We start from the raw sequence: 20,937 nt of genomic DNA on the forward strand, positions 1-20,937 counted from the left end.
GATTTTCCAGGTGTTGTGTGTCTCAGTTCCCCTGGCTAGGAAAAGGGATTCCCTTCTCCCTTGCGCTTCCCAGGTGAGGCGATGCCTCGCCCTGCTTCAGCTCTCGCTGGTCAGGCTGCAACAGCTGACCAGCATCGATTGTCCAGCACTCCCGAGTGAGATGACCCCAGTACCTCAGTTGAAAATGCAGAAATCACAGGTCTCCTGTGTTGCTCGCGCTGGGAGTTGGAGACTGGAGCTGTTCCTACTTGGCCATCTTGCTCCGCCCCCCAGTAACCTTTGTACCTTTCAAAGGCTCTGGTATTGATCTTTGAATTCCTTTTGCTAGTGTCTGGTGGTTGCCCTTCTCTTTTCTTTACTATAATATTGCTCACTCTGCTAGATAGACCATGATATTATTTGACTGTAGTGCAAGGAGATTTCAGGATATATCATTTATAGGTATATGGTTTTATTAATATCAACAAAATTAAGCTTTTTAGCACCTCCACTTAAAATTTTTAGCTTATTCCTCTCTTATCTGTAGGCGCGATAGCAGTTTTGCTTCTGGGAAAACATGGCTTTCTTCAAGTATTATCCTCCAGTTTTGGCAGAGATATGCTCTAAATACCAGCTGGGATCCCAAAATGTACCTGTTTTCCTTTCGTGAAAATCTACTGTAACTAAATTTTTTTCCTTTGTACTTTCTTTCTGACTGTAACTTGTGATCAGATTTCTACTACTAGCTCTGCCAGTAATAATTTGAGGGAATCTAGCTCTGAAAATTTTAAAACTTTTAATTTCTTCCACTTGTTTTATTTCCTTAAAAACAGTTGTGTTGAGGTTAATGAATACTAGATTATCATAATTTAATCACTAATTAAAACAACAAAGGGATATGTGTCTAGAAAATAAGAAATGTAGTAATATGTCAGCAATAATTATTGTCAAAAATACAGGAATGTTTTCGTCTAGTGGAAACTGACCAGAAGCAGTCTTTTCAAAGTACTTATATTTATTATAGGATGATTATTGAATTATTCAGCACAAAATCATCTAAGGTTTTTAGACTAAACTTAGTACTTACAAAACACACACACACACATTTTCAGGTATAAATAAAAGTCTGCTGTACCTTAACCTCTAGAGATATGTGTGTTCAATGGCCCATTAGTCAGTCACCTAGTAGATATGGGTGCTTTCTCTTTCTCAGGTGCTGTCCAGGCTGTCACTGTGGGTAGGATCTGTTAAGAGGGTTCCCAGAATGAGGTCTGACCAGAGACAGCCTTCAAGCCTTAGGAAAGTAGAGGAACTACTTGTAGCCCCGTAGTTGGGAGCATGTGCCATGAAACTGTGAGCTTTCGGTGTTCTTAAACTTCATAATGATGAATTATCTTTGTGTAACTGGATCCCCTAGTGTTGGAGTTTACACCCTTACTAGGATTGGCTGTATGCAGATTACCTAACCCTAATATGTTAATCTAAATACCATTAGTACACATGCTGGCTCTGCTACCCCACCTTTCTGGCTGTACAGATATTCACATCAGGCAACCCTACTGTAAAGGTGCTGATAAGATGTGGTGGGTCCTCACTGGTAGACAGGCAGTCCTCCTGTCCTGGTGATGATAAAGGCTGCAGTTAGAACTCAAACCTGAGTCATAATTCAGGTAATTATTCTGAGTAAAGGAATTAATGGTGGTGTTTTCTATATACTTTTGTTTTCTACAGTGAATGTGTATTCCTTCTTAGTATTAATTTTACAATTAGAAAAAGTGATGAAAGTTTTGATGTTCTGAAGGTTTTTTACTAGTTAATTTCAAGCCTGGGAACTTGTCTGATGGTTTCCTTTTACCCTTCCCTGCTCCATACTTATTTAATGTAACCCTTACAGATCTAGTTTCCTAGATTTATTGCTATCTTCCCTGTTAAACTCTTGATGTCAGTATGTTTAAATCTCATTTCATTTCTGATATGCTTTTTACAAGAAAGAAAGAGATTACCATATATGATATAATTTCCAGACGGTTTATGGATTTGTTTTCCCCCCTCACATCTTAAGAGGTTTTCTCATGTTAGTAGATACTGTGAATTTACATAATTAAATTAAGTTAGTTCTGTCTAGATAGTCATGTGATCTTTTTGAATCTCAACTATGCCTGTGCTTGAAAATTCACAAATGACCTTACCTTTCATTCTCATTTAATTTCAGGGAGAGAGAGGGTTTCCAGGTTTGGAAGGACACCCAGGATTACCTGGATTTCCAGGTCCAGAAGGGCCTCCAGGGCCTCGGGGACAAAAGGTATGTATCATGTTGCCAACCAGTAATGCCAGATGAATTAAGTCATCTTAAATGTGGGACTAGGTGTCACATCAACTAAAGAGTTACTGAATTGTAGCCAGAAACTAATATGTAAATGAAACAATGGAATGACAGACAGTCTGTACTTTATTGTATTTTGTTTAAAAACTCAATATTACTGCCATATTCAGATGCTTTTGGAAGATGCTGTTGATTTTATGTAGTTATTGACTGCCTTCACCAAAATTAAGTTCTGTCAAGAGCTTAACTGAGCTGGAGAGAGCTGAACTGCCAGTTGTTAGAGTAGCTGATTAAGACAAGAAGCCAAAATGAAAGTAACAGTCAAACCTTTACTCACTTACTGCAATATTATAAGCGGAAAGTTTAACTGGAGAAAGTGCTGACTCCCCCACTGTTCTATTTGTCCCCATGGTGTAGCAACAGCAAAGGTCAGATGGATCAGCACAGATGTTGGAAATCATTTGACTGCTAAGGGAGCTCAGAACGAAAAGCTCCTGCAGTTGTATGGACCCAGGGGCAGGGTGGGAGAAGGAGAAGAGCTAGGAGTGGAAAAGTACTGAGTCAGAGTGCAGAAAAAGTATTTTTATGGTTTCTTTCTCCTCCCATAAGAAGGTCTCCACCAAAAGAGGCTTTTAAATGCAGAAATGCGGTTGAGCACAGCCAGCCATGGGAGCCTGAATCTTTGGCTGATACTCACTTCAGAGATTGCAGTGCATTAGCTGTGCACCAAGTCTGCTATGTGGAGAGTAGCTGTCCCTTATGAGGCTTACCAAGAGGACTTTGGTTGGACCCAAACAGTCATAGGTGTTTAGACAAGAACCATATTCCCAATTCCATACCTTGATTTTTCAGGACCTGAGTGAGAAACATAAGCTGCCCCATCATGGACCTGAATGGGTTGGGCTTTAAAGGACTCTGTCAAAAACAGGATAATGTCTGAGGCCACAGTAGATTATGGTCATGATATTCTAAGCAGGATGATCAGGCCTGCTTGGAGAACTGCATGTAAGCATGAGCCCCAGCTATTGCCAAACCAATAATAGATGTCCCATAGCCCACTTGATCTATGTTAGAGAGCCAGGAGGCTTTTTTCTTAAGTCTTATGATGGACTATTCTACTTTGCCTTGCCAGTTTTCATGGATCTAGGTGCAATATGAGGTGCTGGCAATCACAGAGACCCCTCACAATTGGCCAGCAGGCAGTTAAGGGCTTTATGGTTAGCTAACACTACGTGGGCCAAGGAGTTGAGGCTAGTCTGCTTTGTTTCCAAAGCTGAAGTAGTGTCATTAATGACCTCAGTGAGGGTCAAAGCCAGGTTGTGAACAACCTTTTCTAATTGAGTGACGCTGACAGTGAGAAAAGTTGTCTGGAGTATTCCCATGAGTAGACCATAGGTAATGCCAGTTGGCAATTCTCCTGAATAACCAGAGTCTATCTAGTTTTGGAGTTCTCATTTTGTTTTATGTAATGTTTTATGCTTAACGAGAGGGACTGTTTTGAATATTTGAGTATCTCTTATCAATGTCCTATTACGTATGTTACATTGGTAGGAATGTTGAAGGCCTGATTTTTACAAAAGAAATAATATCCCAAGAAGAGTGCACACAGTTCTGGGAATGTAAGAATCATTGGTTACCATGGGGATCAACCAGCCAGAAGTCCCTCCTGGTGGGCAGAGTATTTGAGTGAAATTGAAATATTTTTGTAAGGTGGAGGCAGGAATAGAGAAATAAATTGCCACCATCATCGAGGCCAAAATGGCTCCAATGGCAGATCATATGTCCCTTTTCCCAGATAATTCAATTACTACCATATGGGACAGGAGTGAATTGACATCCGAGGAGGTATTTTGTTCCTGTGGTATCAGAGACAATTGTTGCAATCTATCAGGTTCAATGTAATAAAGTTAGGGTACCTAAAGTACTAAAATGGTCCGTGTTTAGAGAAGCGTCCATTCTTAATAGTCAGCAGCACAGCAATCAGATGTTTATCTGCAGGGTTCAGCGATAAGGTGACATATACATTAGTTTGTCAAAATCAGAGTCATGTAAACTACATGGGACAGGCATAGTAAGCTGGAAGTCACAAGGTTAGTCTGTGGGAGAAAGGGAAGAGAGGTTAGATCCCTACCCTCCAGCCCCATGGATCAGCTCATGGATCTGGAGGTAGTCTCAACCTATCAGTTGTGGGGACTCTGTCCATTGACTGCCGTATGGGCAGTCTGTCTTATATCATGAGCAAGAATAGCATCTCAATGTGCATATTAAGATATGGAATTGGAAGAGACAATAGTGAACTTAAGACTCAGATAATTTTCTGGGTTTTTTTTTAAATGACTCTTTTGGCTGAGTGCCTTTTTCCATCTGTATTAAGTAGACTGGTGAATTGATATATGAAAGGGCTACTTCTGATCATTTGCCTGGAAAGGAAAACTGGCTTAAAACCCTTTTTCTTAATTGTATTATTTTATATAATGTTGGTACATCATGTTGTTAGAGTATTAAGGAAATCAAATGGATACTCACCAAGTAGTCTTTCCAATAAAGGGAGAAAATTAATTTAAATGCATGAATACTTTTTAACACTTAACTATAATCAGAGCTTAGATTTTGGGAGAATGTTGGTCATAATCTCTGGGAGGATAGCAGTACATCAGGTAGTTTTGTTAGATTTAAGAGCAGAAGGGACCTGTGCTAAATTTCCCAAGTAGAACTTTAGTACTTAGAAAACAGCAGGACCCTAAATGTCTGCATACAGTTTTGGTAGATGAACTACTCAACTGAATTTCCTGTCTCTAATGGCACATCAAGAGCAAGAGCAACAGAATGATTCTTGTGCACCCAGGAGTAGCACAGAAGTATCAGAGATATCTGAAAGAGTCAAGTGGATGGAATTGAGCACTAACTCGGCAGCAATCCATGCATCCTATTGGCATGGAACAACTCAATGAATACCAGCTTGGACTAGACCATCGCACTCCTCAACATATTGAAACTAGTTAAGTTACCAAAACTTAGACACGATCTTGTGAAAATGAGGTGGCAACTCCAATGGACTGAGATTAAACTTCAGCCATGTTATAGAAATAGGCATTTTGGAAGAGAATTAAGTTAAGCTACAGGAAAATTTACATTTCTTGTATCTGAGTTTACTTGGGATTAGGGACTGGGTTTCTTGCACCCCATGCTTGCTGAGAGATGGCAGCTTTAATAAAGATTTGTGTTCAATTAAAATAAGTTACCTAAATTAGAACTCCTTTGAAATAATTTAGTATTAACTAGGACTATTCTACAATAACATGATCATTTATAAAGGTGTGCTTGTATGTAGGTTAAGTTTAGAAAGCAGTCCAATCTTTTTCTGTGATTTCATTTCAATTATCTGAAAAGAGAGAAGGTAAACTGCTTTCTAAACTTTCAAGATTCTGAATTTGAAGCATTGTGTGCTTCTATGTCCAGTATGACTCCATGTTTCCCCGAACAGCTGAATTTATACCCTTTATGTGATTGGGTATTCTGGTACATGTGTATGTTATCATATATACTAAGTCAAAAAACTTGTAGGATTATTCTTTAATCTGTACACTCGTAATTTTCCAAAGGCTTTTTTATTCTAAAAAAGTCAAATTTAGTTAATTTTTGATAGGCAGTATGTTCATGTCATTCAAAATAAATTAAGAGGGTATACAATGAAAGTTCTCCTTTTTACCTGTGTCCATTAGTCCCTGAGTTATGCACACACACTTTAACAACCTTTGTTTGTAAAATAGTAGCACATTGAACACACGGTTTGACCTTTGTTTTTAATTTAATATACATTGTAGACATCATATTATCAATATATACAGAACCTCCTCATTTTGTATAAGTGCATTGTATTTCATTGTATATATAAACCATAACTTAACATTGTACATATAAACCATAAATTATTAAGTTAGTCCCCTATTGATAATCATTTAGGTAGGTTTCAATTTTTTGCTATTAAAAGTTCCTTTTCCTTGGAGCAGAATTAGGTTTTTTAATTCCGATTTTTTAAAGAAAATAGTTAATGAAAACTCAGTGAGGTAAGACTCAATTCTCAGTAATGCGGTTGTGACTAGAAATGGGTACATATATTAACATACACACATGGGTAGGTTCTTTTGCATGGAACTGACAGCTAGAGAGGAAAGTTTATGGTTCTTTTTAAATCGTTCTTAAACTATGCCAATACAAAGTGCATTATAAAACAAAGCAGAGGTTTAAAAACAGCAGATTCAAGAACAGCACATATTTGGGCTCAGAGATGATGCTCATTATACCAGCATGGCAAGCAGATTAACATAATGTGGGAACTGACCAGATTTTCAGCTCCTATTTTGTTTATAAATAAATTATTTAGGGAATGACTATATCAATATTTTATCTTTGTTTTCTTGTATGGTTCATAATTAACTTTATAGGTATAAAGTTTCATTCATATGTCAGCAATTTCCTTCTTAGGAAATAAAGGCCTTTCTTATTTGGGGTCATACAATTTACCTCAATGCTTTCAGTCTCAATAGTAATTGCTTCTTCTTGGGTGTATAAGTTTTTCACTAACTTTCACAGATGTTTACAGTAGTTTAAATCTCCTATTTTATAATTGAAAATTAGTTATTTGAGGACTTTTTTGAAGGAAAAAAACTAAAAATATCGCATTTTTCAGGGTGATGATGGAATTCCAGGGCCACCAGGACCAAAAGGAATCAGAGTAAGTAGTATTTTCTCTATATCAAATACTTTGTTGGTGGAAACAGATAAAGAACAATGAAATATTATGAGACAGTTGGAAAAGACCCATATTAAAAGGCAGGAAGATAAATACAGTCTTTAAAAAATTAAATTTAAGAGTTGATATATGTCTATAACCCTTCTTTAGTATTTTGATAGCTATTATATATATATATGTGTGTATATATATATGTCTATTTAATATAAAATGATTTTAAAGTAGCTTATGGTTGAGAATTATGAAAGTCCTAAATTCTAAAGTTTGTCATTTAATTAAAAATCTGTATCATATAGTTGGTTTAAACCAGAACTTCCTAACTAGTGTGATTATCTCAGCCTAGGTCCAGGAGGCTGGTTACCTCAGAGTGTATGTCCTCCTAGTGTACCATGTATAAACATTATCATTCTTTTGTGTATCTAGAAGAGAATAAGTTTAGTTTAAACCACCATATGAAAGAATAACTATTTTGGAATACTGCATTTCTTCAAATCTAACGTGCGTGACTTTTCAAGTCTTGAGGCTCTGAAAAGTAAGGATGCATCTCAAAATTGAAATGTACATTTAGTATAATTTTTTCTCAAAAGCTTTTAAGTTGACATATGTCTTACCGTGTATTTTACAACTTAGAGGAAACTGTAGTTTAAAAAATAGTACTGGCTTTTAAAAAATCACATTTAGCTTTTCTGAACCTCAGCTTCTTCATTTGTTAAATTAGAGAGCTAAACAGAACAATCTCCAAGGTCCTTTGTAGCTCTGAAATACTGTGTTCATAGATTGATGAAGCTCCCTAATTTGAAAATAAAATACGTAGTTGGTGACATAGCATGTTTACATGTGTGACAAAGATAACCATTTGATCTTCAGAAATTTAATAGATGTATACATTTTACAAACATTAAAAATATTATATTTGCTATATACTTCTTAAAAGCATGTAGCTTGCCTTATGTGCACGTTATGACTGATATGGGTAGGGTACTGGCAAAGCAGGGAAGAAACTCAAAACCCTTAGTTTATTTCAGCAGACATAATTCTTTATTTTTCTGTAAAAATTGATATCAATATACTATTAAAGCCCTTTATAATAATAAAAATAATTTTTAATATCCCTATAGTTAACATTAACTATGTTCTATATTCTACGCACTATTTAGACTAAAAAGAATTGGCTGTTTTCTCAGTTCTCATTGCAGGTGTTTGAGATTGCTTGGATACTCCATGTCCCTCAACTAGAACTCCAGTTCTTGGGAATAGGTGGCCTGATAGTTTCTGCATCCTCAGGTGTCAGCTCACAGGCAATTCTTGACATGCAGAATTTTGGAGACATTATTGTGGAAACTGATAAAAATATACAAATGTACAGAGCATATAGTATAATGACCCCCCGTGAACTCATCACCCAGCTTCAAAAATTAACAACATTTTGATAGTTTTGTTTAACATATACCTTACCACTTTATTTTTTGGAATATTTTAAGGTAAATCCCTTGCATCATTCATTCTACCAATGAAAACTTCAGCATGCCCCTCTAACTAACAACCACATAACAACTAAACCATCATCATACCTTTAAACATTAGGAATAGTTTTTCAATACTCTGACGTTCAGTCCACATTCAGTTTTCCTCAGTTGTCTGAAAGATGTCCTTTTATAATGGTTTATTCAACTTATGACCCAAGCAAGTTCCATGTATTGCTTTGGATTGCTGTTTATTAAACTTGTTTTATTATGCCATTAGAAAAACTGGGTCATTGTACTGCATTCCACATTCTGGATTTGGCTGATTTGTTTCTTCATGATGTCATTTAAATTGTTCCTCTGTCCCCCATATTTCTTGCAAATTTCAGGTTGCCTTGGAAGAGGCACTAAAGAACTTTCTGAGGGTACAGAATTGTACACTTAAGATTGGTATATTTTGCTGTATGTAAATCATACTGCAATAACATTAAAGAAAATAGGAAAAAGTATACTTTATAGGTAGTGTTGTGAACTTAACTATTGAATAACAGCGTGAATATCAGGCTATTCTTTTTTTTTTCTTTTTTTTTCGGATGTTAGGTTTGATCAGTATTCTCAGATAACATTAGCCTGATTCTGCCATCAAAAATTTCCCTGTCAACTTACACTAATGATTTGGCACCCATGGATGGTCATTATTTTGTTCAGACTTGCAAGATGCTGATTTTTAAAATTCTATTAATCATTCATTTATTAACTGGAATTCTAATAAGGCAATGAGTTGCTACACCAGAAACTTCAAGTGGTCATCAAGGAAAGTTCTTTGAATTTTTGTTTTCATCATATGCACATGGAATTTGTGTGTTTCAATCAATTGTAGTCATTTTTTTGAAGGCCAGTTTGTCCCATCTTTTGCCTGTGAAAACCTTTTAAAGTTGACTCCTGTCCTGTGGTCTTTTCAGAAAACTCCACTGATCTTTGATAACTTCTTGCTTTTTGGCACAGCAAGCTCTTTCAGGCTCATCCTTTGCATTTTCCCTTTAGATCTGAAATGGGCCATATCTCTGATTCCAGGTTCTTTTTAGTGAAAAATGTGAGTTAGATACCACAGTCCGAATGTTACGGGTTTGTATTGCTACTGGATTTGTCACTGTTTCAATGTCTTCTCAGTGGAAATATGTATTTTTAAGAGAAAAATTAACATGAGTTCATATTATTACTTCCAATTGCAATTTAAAATTAAGAAAGGTTTTATATACTTATTATCTCTCCCCCTCATCTCTCTCTCTGTTGAGGTGAAAATGTTCATTCCTAATAACATAAATGTAATTTCTTATTTGCTTTTTCCTACAATATGCCTATTTCCTACAATATGCTTCAAAATAACAATGTATAACTTAACAAAATAACAATTTAAATTTTAATAGTGATAATAGGATTCTTGAGAACCATTAATTATTTCTTTGCTGGGTTTTTCCCATTTGAATTGACCAGTTTTGCTAAAGAATTACAGTCAAGACACCACGTTTGATGAAAGGCACTTGAAGTAATTCTTTTCTCTGTATGGTTTTGTCAACAACTTGAAACATAGGTATACTGGATCCGATTTATTTTTCATTTTTAATGATTTCCTTTTTTACCTTTTAAAAAATTTTTAAATTATTTAAAACGTCTATGTGGTTTTATAAGACAAGGTGTAGTCAGAGATGCTTCCCTTTCTTTCTTGCCATTTCCCTAGTGTTTTAATCTTCCTTTGAGAGGTAATCATTAGTTTTTACACAGTAATCATAGTTTTACATGATGTGAATGTGCCATAATTTATTTAGTCATGTTCCTGTTGGTGGTCATTTGAGTTGTGTGTTAGTCTGTTCTCACACTGCTTATAAAGACATACCCAAGACTAGGTAATTTATAAAGGAAAGAAGTTTAATGGACTAACAGTTCCACATGGCTCAGGAGGCCTCACAATCATGGCAGAAGATGAAAGAAGAGCAAAGGGACATCATACATGGCAGCAGGCAAGAGAAAATAAGAGCCAAGCAAAAGGGGAAACGCCTTATAAAACCATCAGATTTTGTGAGACTTACTACCACAAGAACAGTATGGGGAAACTACCCTCATGATTCAATTATCTCCCACCCGGTCCCTCCCACAACATGGGGGAATTATGGGAGCTACAATTCAAGATGAGATTTCGTTGGGGACACAGCCAAACCATATCAAGTTGTTTCTAATTTTAACTATAACTGGTTATATGATTGTTTCTAAACTTTAGCTGTAAGAATGCTGCAGTTGTTAACTTTGTTTCTCATATTTTGTTTCATAATTTCTAGGGTATCTTCAGGATAGATTCTTAGAAGTGAAATGCTAGGTCAAAAGGCAAATGCATAGGTAACTTTGCTAGATATTTCCAAATTTCCCTCCACAGCGTTTGAATCTTCATTAGCAGTATATGAGAATACTTTTTCACCGTAGCCTCTCCTACAGAGAATATTGTCAAACTTGTATTTTTGCCAATCATGACAGAGAAATTTAAGAATTTTGGGGGTGATCACTATTAATGGCTTCAGGGGCAATGTATTTGCTACTCCCCTATCCCCTGCTGAATTAATTTTTCATCACAAACCTGGGAGATCTTTATCCGTTAGAAGAGACATTTCATCCATGAATTTGTCTGCTCCTAATAAGTGCAGTGAAGACAATGCTCCGTCGAATTGAAATTTCTTTTATAGTTTTCAATAAAAGAGACTTTTAAACACATATAAGAGATTTTTCTCTAATGTTTCAAAGAACAATGAGTGGTAATAAATAGTGAGACACATTTTTTCCAAATCTATTCTAAAATAATTTTCATAATATCCTTAGGTAGGATATTATTTTATTGTTATTGGTTGTCATTTAGTTTAAGGATTTTATTTCTTCTTATAGGGTCCTCCTGGACTTCCTGGATTTCCAGGGACACCAGGTCTTCCTGTAAGTAGCATTTCACTTTTTAGTTTGAAACCTCTTGAAAAGTAATCTAAGACATATTATACATGTGTTATGTTGCTTTTCAAAGGGAATGCCAGGCCATGATGGGGCCCCAGGACCTCAAGGTATTCCTGGATGCAATGGAACCAAGGTGAGATCCATCCACTTAATCTTAGGTAGTATACTTGACAATAATTAACTTAAAAACCTAAAGAAATCAACATGAAGAATGTAGAAGAAGGGATATAGTGGCTTCAGGTCTAGGATATTACATAAAGTATGCTCTGATTATAATTTTCTATATATTGAACTATCAATAATTTCATTAAACATTTATAATTAGGTGGGATGTTGCATTGGGTTGAAGATTACTTACCAAATCCTTTTTGGGCTTTAGCATAAAGTAGGATGACAATTAAAACAGAATTAGGACATATATGTTTCAAATATTATATCAGTTGTTGAAAGTAACACTTCTGAATGTCATTCATTTGCTTTGCCATTATTAAAAACCTAGGTACAATTTATGTTTTCAAATATTTCACATTTTTAAGATTTTTTAACACACCGAATAACTTCCTTAAGAAAAATCTTAAAAAATTATATGTAATACAGCACATCCATTTTTACTATAAACCGTCAGTATGAAACCTGAAACTTCTTCATTGGCCAAGATGATACGTTTAACAATTTTAAATAACCCTAACTTTAGATACGGCAAACATTTTTTTTTTTTTCTGATCCAATGTTTCTTCTCTTTAGTCAACTGTTGGATTGAATATAAAGTAATAGATAGCAAGAAAAAATGAGGAAATTTTGCTCTTCTTGTAAGCTTACATATTATAGCCAATTCTTATTCCCTCCCCTTTCTCCTTTTCCTTTAGATTAATGCAATATATTGTTATTCTCTGTATTTTCTTTTGGTATTTTCTATTTTTCGCATAATATTCTGTAAAACTATTCATAAAATACCTTGGATCCTTCTTTCTTTGTTTTGTCTTGTTTTGTTTTTTGGGACGGAGTCTTGCTCTGTTGCCTATGCTGGAGTGCAATGGCATGATCTTGGCTCACTGCAACCTCTGCCTCCCGGATTCAAGTGATTCTCCTGCCTCAGCTTTCTGAGCAGCTGGGATTACAGGCACGTGCCACAATGCCCAGCTAATTTTTTTGGTATTTTTAGTAGAGATGGGGTTTCACTATGTTGGTCAGGCTAGTCTCGAACTCCTGACCTCTTGATCCACCCGCCTTGACCTCTCAAAGTGCTGGGATTCCAGGTGTAAGCCACTGCGCCTGGCCAGATCTTTCTAACTAATGGCATATGTCAGATTTTATATAGGGCATATTTTTAAAATAACTTGAACAAACTATTTTTCATTACAATGGCCATATTTTGTGATAATTACTGTACTATATACTTGAGGCAGTACAGTTCTTTTCATCTCCAATATTTCTTCAGGTCAATGTAACCCTTGTCAATAATTTTTTAAATTTGGGATTTGTGAGGACCAATCGTGTTCTTCATTTTAGCTAGGGCAACCTTAAAGTGATAAGACCAATGTGGAGTTAGTTTACCTCATACATTTCATGTTAAATTGGACTAAATTTTTGTGCCTTGTCTGGTTATTTGTTTATTTTTATTTACTTATTTATTTTTGCCAGTGTGCTTTAAGCAACAAACAGACTACTAGCCAAAGTTTCAAATTTGAAGGCCCAATGTATCTATAATCAGGACAGTGTGCTATATGATTAAAGGGAGCATTGATTAACTTGTGTTTCAGGCTTCCAATTATGTGAGTAACAAACTTTAAACAAATTAAATTGTTTTATTATGCATATTTTAAGTCTGAATGCTTTTCTTATATTTCTTACTACGTAAGTAAAAGAATGAATTTTAAAGTTGGAGCCACCATGTATAGGTTTTTTTCTTTTTCTCTCTTTTAAACTTGATGTGTAGGCCACTTCCTTTCTCTCGGGACCTACTTTTCCCATGTGCAACAAGGTGGAGAGAAGGGTATTGGACTCACAAAGACACACAACAGTAGTAATTTTATTCTTTCAAACCTTCTGATGAAGTTGTTTCTAGGATTACCATGGCATATAGGTATTTGAAATGAGGTTGCTTTGGTGTTCTTCAACAATTTCAGCTTTTGTTTTCTAAACCAAGTGTCCATATTAGTACTGGGTGCCTAGAAAACATAATGACCTGCAATTGCTAGAACTATTGCTATTATTGTCCTCTTGGTGATATTAATAGCCTTCTTTCTTACCATCTTTTCCCCTTTACAAAAATAATTTGAAATAGTTTACGATGAAAGAAAAATGCAATAGAGCAGTTAGAGTAAGAATCTATATAACACGTGGGCAGGAAATTGGGGCAGATCATTAACTATTAAATGTGATAATAGGAATTTGTGGCATGATTGTCTCAAAATGTCTTTGTTGGAAGAAAAGAACTGAGGTAGATGATTTTTTTTCTTTGCTTCTGATTGGGATGGATGAATTGGGATAAAAGTTGAATTGATATGGATAGTTGGTATTGAAGTAATTGGAAAGTGAAGGCTAATGAACTTTTTGGCAATCTGGCATGTTTCAAAATGGCTTTTACAGAAATCTTTTCAAGAAGTTATATCTTGATGGTATAGTTATTCTTTGTTTCTTGTTCCTCCATGCTCTTTATTTTTAACTCCTTCTAGGGAGAACGTGGATTTCCAGGCAGTCCCGGTTTTCCTGGTTTACAGGGTCCTCCAGTAAGTTATAAAATTTGGGATTATGGTGAACACAGGAATTAACAAAAGAAGCAGACATGTAGTGAGAAAGCCCAGTGCATTCATGTGGAACAAAGTAACACATTTTAAAGTAATAAACTAGAGGAAAATGTTTCAAAAAGAAGTTGGTAATACAGCTTTCTGCTGGGCAAAAGCAAGAATTTTATATGTATATAAATGTCACCTCTAAGTATCCTAAGACATATCCTATTCAGAAATGACGTTACAGCAGTCTACTCAGTTTATACTCTATTTAGAAAGCATTCTGTAATGGACTTGTTTCTCTCTCATACATATAAAATAATCCTTTTTCTTTTTAACAATAGGGACCCCCTGGGATCCCAGGTATGAAGGTAAGCATCTCATCCTGGGGAACGAATGTTTTGAATAAAATATTAGGATAGCCCGCAACTTCAATAGGATAATGACTCAAACTTCTGTCTTAAAATTGATGTTTTAGAAGTTGTGCAGGTGTAAACTTACAAGCTCTCCTTAAGTAGTCTCCTGTGTTCCCATGGCTTTAAGTACCTTGTATATGCTGATACACTTGAAAATGTGTATATCAGACTTGAGTTTCTTTTCTGACACTTTAAGTCTTCATCTTCTTACACTTTGATACAGTTGACCACCTACTCTCTGTAGAATTATTTTTTCCCCTGGCTTCTGTTACACTGTCCTTTCCTGATTTTTCTTCTGCACCTCTGGTTATTCTGCAGTCTTTTATGTAAGCTCATTCTTTTATGCCCATCAAGCATCAGGTCACAGTCTGTACTCCTTCTTCCATGCAATGCCCAGAAATATTACTAATGCCCATATTATTGATTACTATCTAGTTACTGAATACCAAATCAGACTTTTCTTCTGAGTTAGCTATGTGTATTCATCAGCCTCTCTGACATCTCCACATGTTCCAAGTAAACCCACCCACAAAATAAACCTGCTCCTCCCTCTGGCTCCTCGTATCTCAGATTTTCATCTCTATATGTTATGTACACTTTTACATGATCTCAAAATCCAGAAGGTAATATTTATATTTTCCATTCTTTCACACACCTCCTCATTCAATTCCATCACTAAACACTAAGTGTGCCTGTAAAAGGCATCTTAAATTCATTCACTTTTCTTCATTTCCACTATTACCACGTTAGTCATAATGTCTCATCTGGATGACTGCAATAACCTCTTACCTAGTCTCTTTTTTTCACTACTGTTCCATCCTTACCTCCCCTTCTGTTTTATTCTTTACAAAGCAACCAAGAATGATATTTTTAAAGTGTTAATTGATAATTTAATCTCCCTGCTTATAAATCTTCAAGGACTTTCTACTGTGTATCTAAGGTAAAGTCCATAGTTTGTTTGTAAGAACTGCATGCTCTGGTCCTTGCCTACATTGACAGCCTTATCTTAAACCACTAAACTTATCCCTTAGCTCACTGACCACATCAGTCTGCATTTAGTTATTGGGATGTGCCAAATGTTTTGCTTTTGGGGTCTTTCGTGTATATGGTTTACTTTGCCTAATATTCTTCCTCCTGTCTTTACCTGAATGACTCATTATCCTTCAAGTCTCAACCTGAATGTTACCTTCACAGATTGCCCTTCTTTGACTACCCAAACTAAAGTAATTTTCTCCACTAGTTTTTTTTCAATTATTGTACCACATATTTTTCTTCATAGCCCTTAATATTCACAGCCCTTGATGTTGTCATCTTATATTTTTACATATTAGGGTCTGTATTTTCCCATTATATTGTTAGCTTTATGAGAACAGAGGCCTTGTTTATCTTCTCCAATACTGATTACCCAGAACCTACCACAGTTGTTGGCAAATACTTAATATTTACTATGTATTTTTTATGAGTAACTGAAGGTACTACACTCTTAATAAATCTACTGATCTTCAGTGTACTCTGGCCGCTTCCTCATTTTCCTTTAAAGGTTTTTTATTACTGAGATGGCCTAATCTTTTAGTACATCTCTGTTACAAATTGAATCTTCAGATCATTTTTGTGGTTTGCTGGTTTTCATGTATAATAACTGTGTCTTAGAACTTCCATTGATGGCTTCTTTTAGGGTGAACCAGGTAGTATAATTACGTCATCGCTGCCAGGACCAAAGGGTAATCCAGGATATCCAGGTCCTCCTGGAATACAAGTAAGTATCCAGTGATTTTCTTTTTTTGCTATATTGATTAAACCAGAAGATTACAACAATCCCTCAACCTTTAGTACTCTCTGTTTTTGTCGTAAAAATTATCATCAGATGTTTACTAGACATTACATGTACTTTCTACCTGAAAATAAAAGCAATCTGGACCCGGGAGAATTTTAACAACATCTGCTTCATTCTTTTGCTTTTCTATCCAGTTTTTTGGGGATTGGCAGCAGAAATAAGGTTCTATATTCTTATTCTTGTACTGTGGAGAGCAGTAGGGTCTTTTGTACATTTACAAAAGACCTAATTAAAAATAAAAAGTATGGGTGTCCCATTGAATATATTAAAATATATCATTTGTAACACTATCAGTTATGCATAACATATGAACATATTTTGAAGACCGAAGGAATACAGTGTATGCATAGTGAACATCAAATGTAATCTTAAGAAAAAAATTTTAGCCTATAGAAAACATGCATAGAGAGAGCAGTAACTTTCGAATATAGATTAGGATCTCAATTTCTCAGGGTTTATATTTCATGATAATTAATTCCTTTGCCCAAAATAAAAAATCAAAACTTTCTGGTAGTTTATCACTAAGATACAAGACTGGGGACTTTTTTCATTAGCTACCTTCTCATTTCTTTCTTGATATCACCCATCCACAGTTTTTAAAATTCACTCAATCTTGCCCTTTATATTTTATAAATTATTATGAAGTAATATTTGAAAATACAACAGAATACATGCAAAATATAGGTATGTTATGAAGCATAACTATAAAGTGAACAACATTTAAGAACTAGAAAATTACAAATGATTTTTAATCAACCTGTGTGTCCCTTGGTAACCAAATCCTTCTGCATTGTCCTAAGACATAGCTACCCTCCTGAGTTTTCCACTGTGCCTTAAAAATAGCTTTATTATATATGCATATATTTCTAAGTAATAGAATATTTAGTTTTGCTTTATAAAATAATGTAATATTTATGTAGTTTTCTGCAACTTACTTTTTCTACTTGATATGCTAAGATTCATCCATATTATTGGATATGGCTTTAGTTCACTCAGTTTCACTTTCATATAATTTTCCATTTGTGAACATACTACAATTTGGTGTTTTTTGTTTTATGTGGTGTTTGTTGTTGTTGTTGTTGTTTTGAGATAGCGTCTTGCACTCTTGCCCAGAAAGGAGTGCAGTGGCATGATCATGGCTCACTGCAGTCTCGACCTCCTGGGCTTAAGCAATCCTCCCACCTCAGCTTCCTGAGTAACTGGGATCACAGGTGCACATCACCACACCTGGCCACTTTTTAAAATTTTTCGTGGAGACAAGGTCTCACCATGTTTCCAAGGCTGGTCTCAAACATCTGAGCTCAAGCGATCCTTCTGTTTAGGCCTCCCAAAGTATTAGGATTACAGGTGTGAGCCTCTGTGCCCAGCCCACAATTTTTTCATTACAAAAAAATCCATGATTTATATCTAACTATAGAATTGCTAGATTGTAGGCCAAATTTTCAGTTTTTAACATGCCAAATTATTCGATAACACTTGTATCATTCTCTTATAATTTATCCCAGTTACTCTCATTTCCCTCTGTCTTCAATCTTACCTATTTTTAAATTAGAGAAGCTATCTTGAAAGTACTAGCCTTTCCCTTCTCATTTATAGCATAAAAGCCCCAACTAAATGCATACCTTTATCACTTTATTTTGTAAAATTTCCTTATTTGTCTTATATTTATTTACCACTTTAAACCACAAGTTTTCTTATAACTACTTAATCCTTTTATCCCTATGCATTTTAAAATTTCACTTAGAATATTGCTGAATGATAACATTGTAGAGCAGAATTCCAGTGACAACTGAAGTTTAAATGAAGTCTAAATTTCATCCATTTAGTTCTTTGTAAGATACAATGAGGGGGCCAGGCACAGTGGCTCACGCCTGTAATCCCAGCACTTTGACCGAGTCATGATATCGAGAGCAGTCTGGCCAACATGGTGAAACCTCGTCTCTACTAAAAATACGATAATTAGCCAGGCGTGGTGGCAGGTGCCTGTAATCTCAGCTACTCAGGAGGCTGAGGCAAAAGAATCACTTGAACCCAGGAGGCAGAGGTTGCAGTGAGCCGAGATCATGCCATTGCACTCTAGCCTGGGCAACACGAGTGAGACTTCGTCTAAAAAAAAAAAATACAATGAAGGGCTTGGTTTTTTAGTTTTTTAGATTTTTATTTTCATCATTTTCTTTATTCACTTTATAACAGGGCCTACCTGGTCCCACTGGTATACCAGGGCCAATTGGTCCCCCAGGACCACCAGGTTTGATGGTAAGCTCTCTTCTTTAATTTAATTTCTCCCCTTTCCTTTCTGACTTCTTTCATGAATATTAATATTATTTATAATACTTGAAAACATAATGCATTCTCAACATTCATAATTTATAATTTTCTTATTTAAAGGTGACGTTACAATGATGTGGTGAATAATATGCATTCTAAGTAATGGCTCCATTTTATAGATGGAAAAATGAGGTATATAAAAGGAAAGATTTACGATGAAATATTTTGTTGGTTGCTTCTTGATGTATCAGTGTTGAAGTCAATTCTGGCCATTTCAGAAAGTCTTTTAAGGCAGTTTTCTAATCACTTGATGAAACATGTTTCTTCAAACTGCAATTTTTTGTTTAAGAAGAACAAAAGCAGGGCTTCATAAAAAATATTGGCTCTCATTTCTTAGGTGCCTGGGACAAAACAGTAGAATTGGTGAGGGGAGTGATCACTATGCAATTGGTCACAGGTTTTTATACCCCCAAAACTTCTACAGATCCTGAATGTGTAACCGATTCTCTTACTTTACTACCTCTATAGTCACTCTTATTTTCTATCCTTGTAAATTCTAAGTATTTTTACTTCTGCAATACTTAGATTTCATTCAAGTCATGTTTTGGACTTACAACTTTGCTGTTGCCCTCTTAAAAGGCCAAGAAAATTGTATTTCAGTAGAAGTAATTTCTCATGTGCCACTCTATCTCTCATCTACCATATATTTAAGTGACAGTTTTCATTATACCTGTATAGATTGTACATTTTTGTTTGTGACAATTGGTCCTGCACTTTTGAATGAAGGAAATAATGTTTGATAAATACTAGAGGAATCTACCAGAAAAGATTGTGATTTCTGCTTTCCTGTAACTTTTTGGGGGAAGATTACAAAACCCTTCAGTTTGTTTTAGTTGTAGACTTCATGCAAAGCATGAAACTATGGACTTTTACACTTTTTCCTAATTCTGCTGTTGGAACATTAGTGCCCCTTGAGTATGTTGTTACACCTTGAATTTCCTCAACCATTGTGGCCACTTAACCGATTCACTTTACATTTCTGGATATTCCTTGAATTAACCCTAATTCAACAGGTGAAGCCAAATCTTAGAAATGCCACCAAGAGGCCGGGTGCGGTAGGTCATGCCTGTAATCCCAGCACTTTGGAAGGCTAAGGCGGGTGGATCACCTGAGGTTGGGAGTTCGAGATCAGCCTGACCAATATGGAGAAACCTTGTCTCTACTAAAAATACAAAAAATTAGCCAGGCGTCGTGGTGCATGCCTGTAATTCCAGCTACTCGGGAGGCTGAGACAGGAGAATCGCTTGAATCCAGGAGGCAGAGGTTGTGGTGAGCCGAGATCGTTCCATTGCACTCCAGCCTGGGCAACAAGAGGAAAACTCCATCTCAAAAAAAAAAAAAAAAAAAAAAAAAAAAAAAAAAAAACACCGAAAGACTAAAAGAAATGTCACCAAGATACAATATATAAATAAATAGGCCCATTGAGGTTAAGAGGCAACATACTTGAGCAGAAAGGTGCCTATTTAATTTTTCAAACTTGAAACATTCTCAAATACACAAAGTCAGATTGTATAAAAATCAAACTGGATTTTAAAAAATAACACATGGTTTTTGGAACTTGGTAGTTAATTGCTTTATGGTACCTAAGTTTACCTATAATTCTGATGTGAAAAATTTGATGGGTCTGTTGAGATTAACTTTTGAATTGATTTTTGACACTGGGGCTACCTCTCTACCTCTGCCCATCCCAGTTTTTTTCTCTTGCCCATTTCTGTTCTGTCATCAGAGGTACTCACATTCATCTAACTCATTTTAATCAGTTAAAACGTGTGTCTCTGACTAAAATGAAAACGGACAAGAAAATACTATTTTGATGTGCTTTTTCACACCTTACTCTTTCTGAAGCTAAGTAACTTTTTAAATTAGCTTATTAATATAATATTTTATTTTCTCTTTTTTCTTCTCTTCATAGGGCCCTCCTGGTCCACCAGGACTTCCAGGACCAAAGGTAATTTTCTTTTTCTTTATATCTTTTATTTGGTGTAGATTCCTTTTCTTACTGTCAGTGAGATTTTTAAATGGAAACTTCTCTTTCCAGGGCAATATGGGCTTAAATTTCCAGGGACCCAAAGGTGAAAAGGTGAGTAAAGAAAGAGAGTTGGTTATTCGGCCCTCAGCTTTCTC

At 35.5% G+C, this 20,937-nt stretch overlaps 1 protein-coding gene across 2 annotated transcripts in view; it reads left to right on the forward strand.

The window, feature by feature from the left end:
- COL4A5 (collagen, type IV, alpha 5) overlaps positions 1-20,937 on the forward strand; it is a 304,873-nt gene that overhangs the window by 137,113 nt on the left and 146,823 nt on the right. For both annotated transcript variants that reach the window (XM_011951663.1, XM_011951664.1), the window contains exons 3-12: positions 2,192-2,281; positions 6,993-7,037; positions 11,447-11,491; positions 11,577-11,639; positions 14,182-14,235; positions 14,580-14,606; positions 16,327-16,407; positions 18,679-18,741; positions 20,726-20,761; positions 20,852-20,893. In XM_011951663.1, the coding sequence (XP_011807053.1) occupies positions 2,192-2,281; positions 6,993-7,037; positions 11,447-11,491; positions 11,577-11,639; positions 14,182-14,235; positions 14,580-14,606; positions 16,327-16,407; positions 18,679-18,741; positions 20,726-20,761; positions 20,852-20,893 (546 nt within the window). The remainder of the gene's footprint in view (positions 1-2,191; positions 2,282-6,992; positions 7,038-11,446; positions 11,492-11,576; positions 11,640-14,181; positions 14,236-14,579; positions 14,607-16,326; positions 16,408-18,678; positions 18,742-20,725; positions 20,762-20,851; positions 20,894-20,937) is intronic.

Source organism: Colobus angolensis, unplaced genomic scaffold (genome assembly GCF_000951035.1).
Source record: "Colobus angolensis palliatus isolate OR3802 unplaced genomic scaffold, Cang.pa_1.0 Scaffold324, whole genome shotgun sequence".
NCBI classification, from domain to species: domain Eukaryota; kingdom Metazoa; phylum Chordata; class Mammalia; order Primates; family Cercopithecidae; genus Colobus; species Colobus angolensis.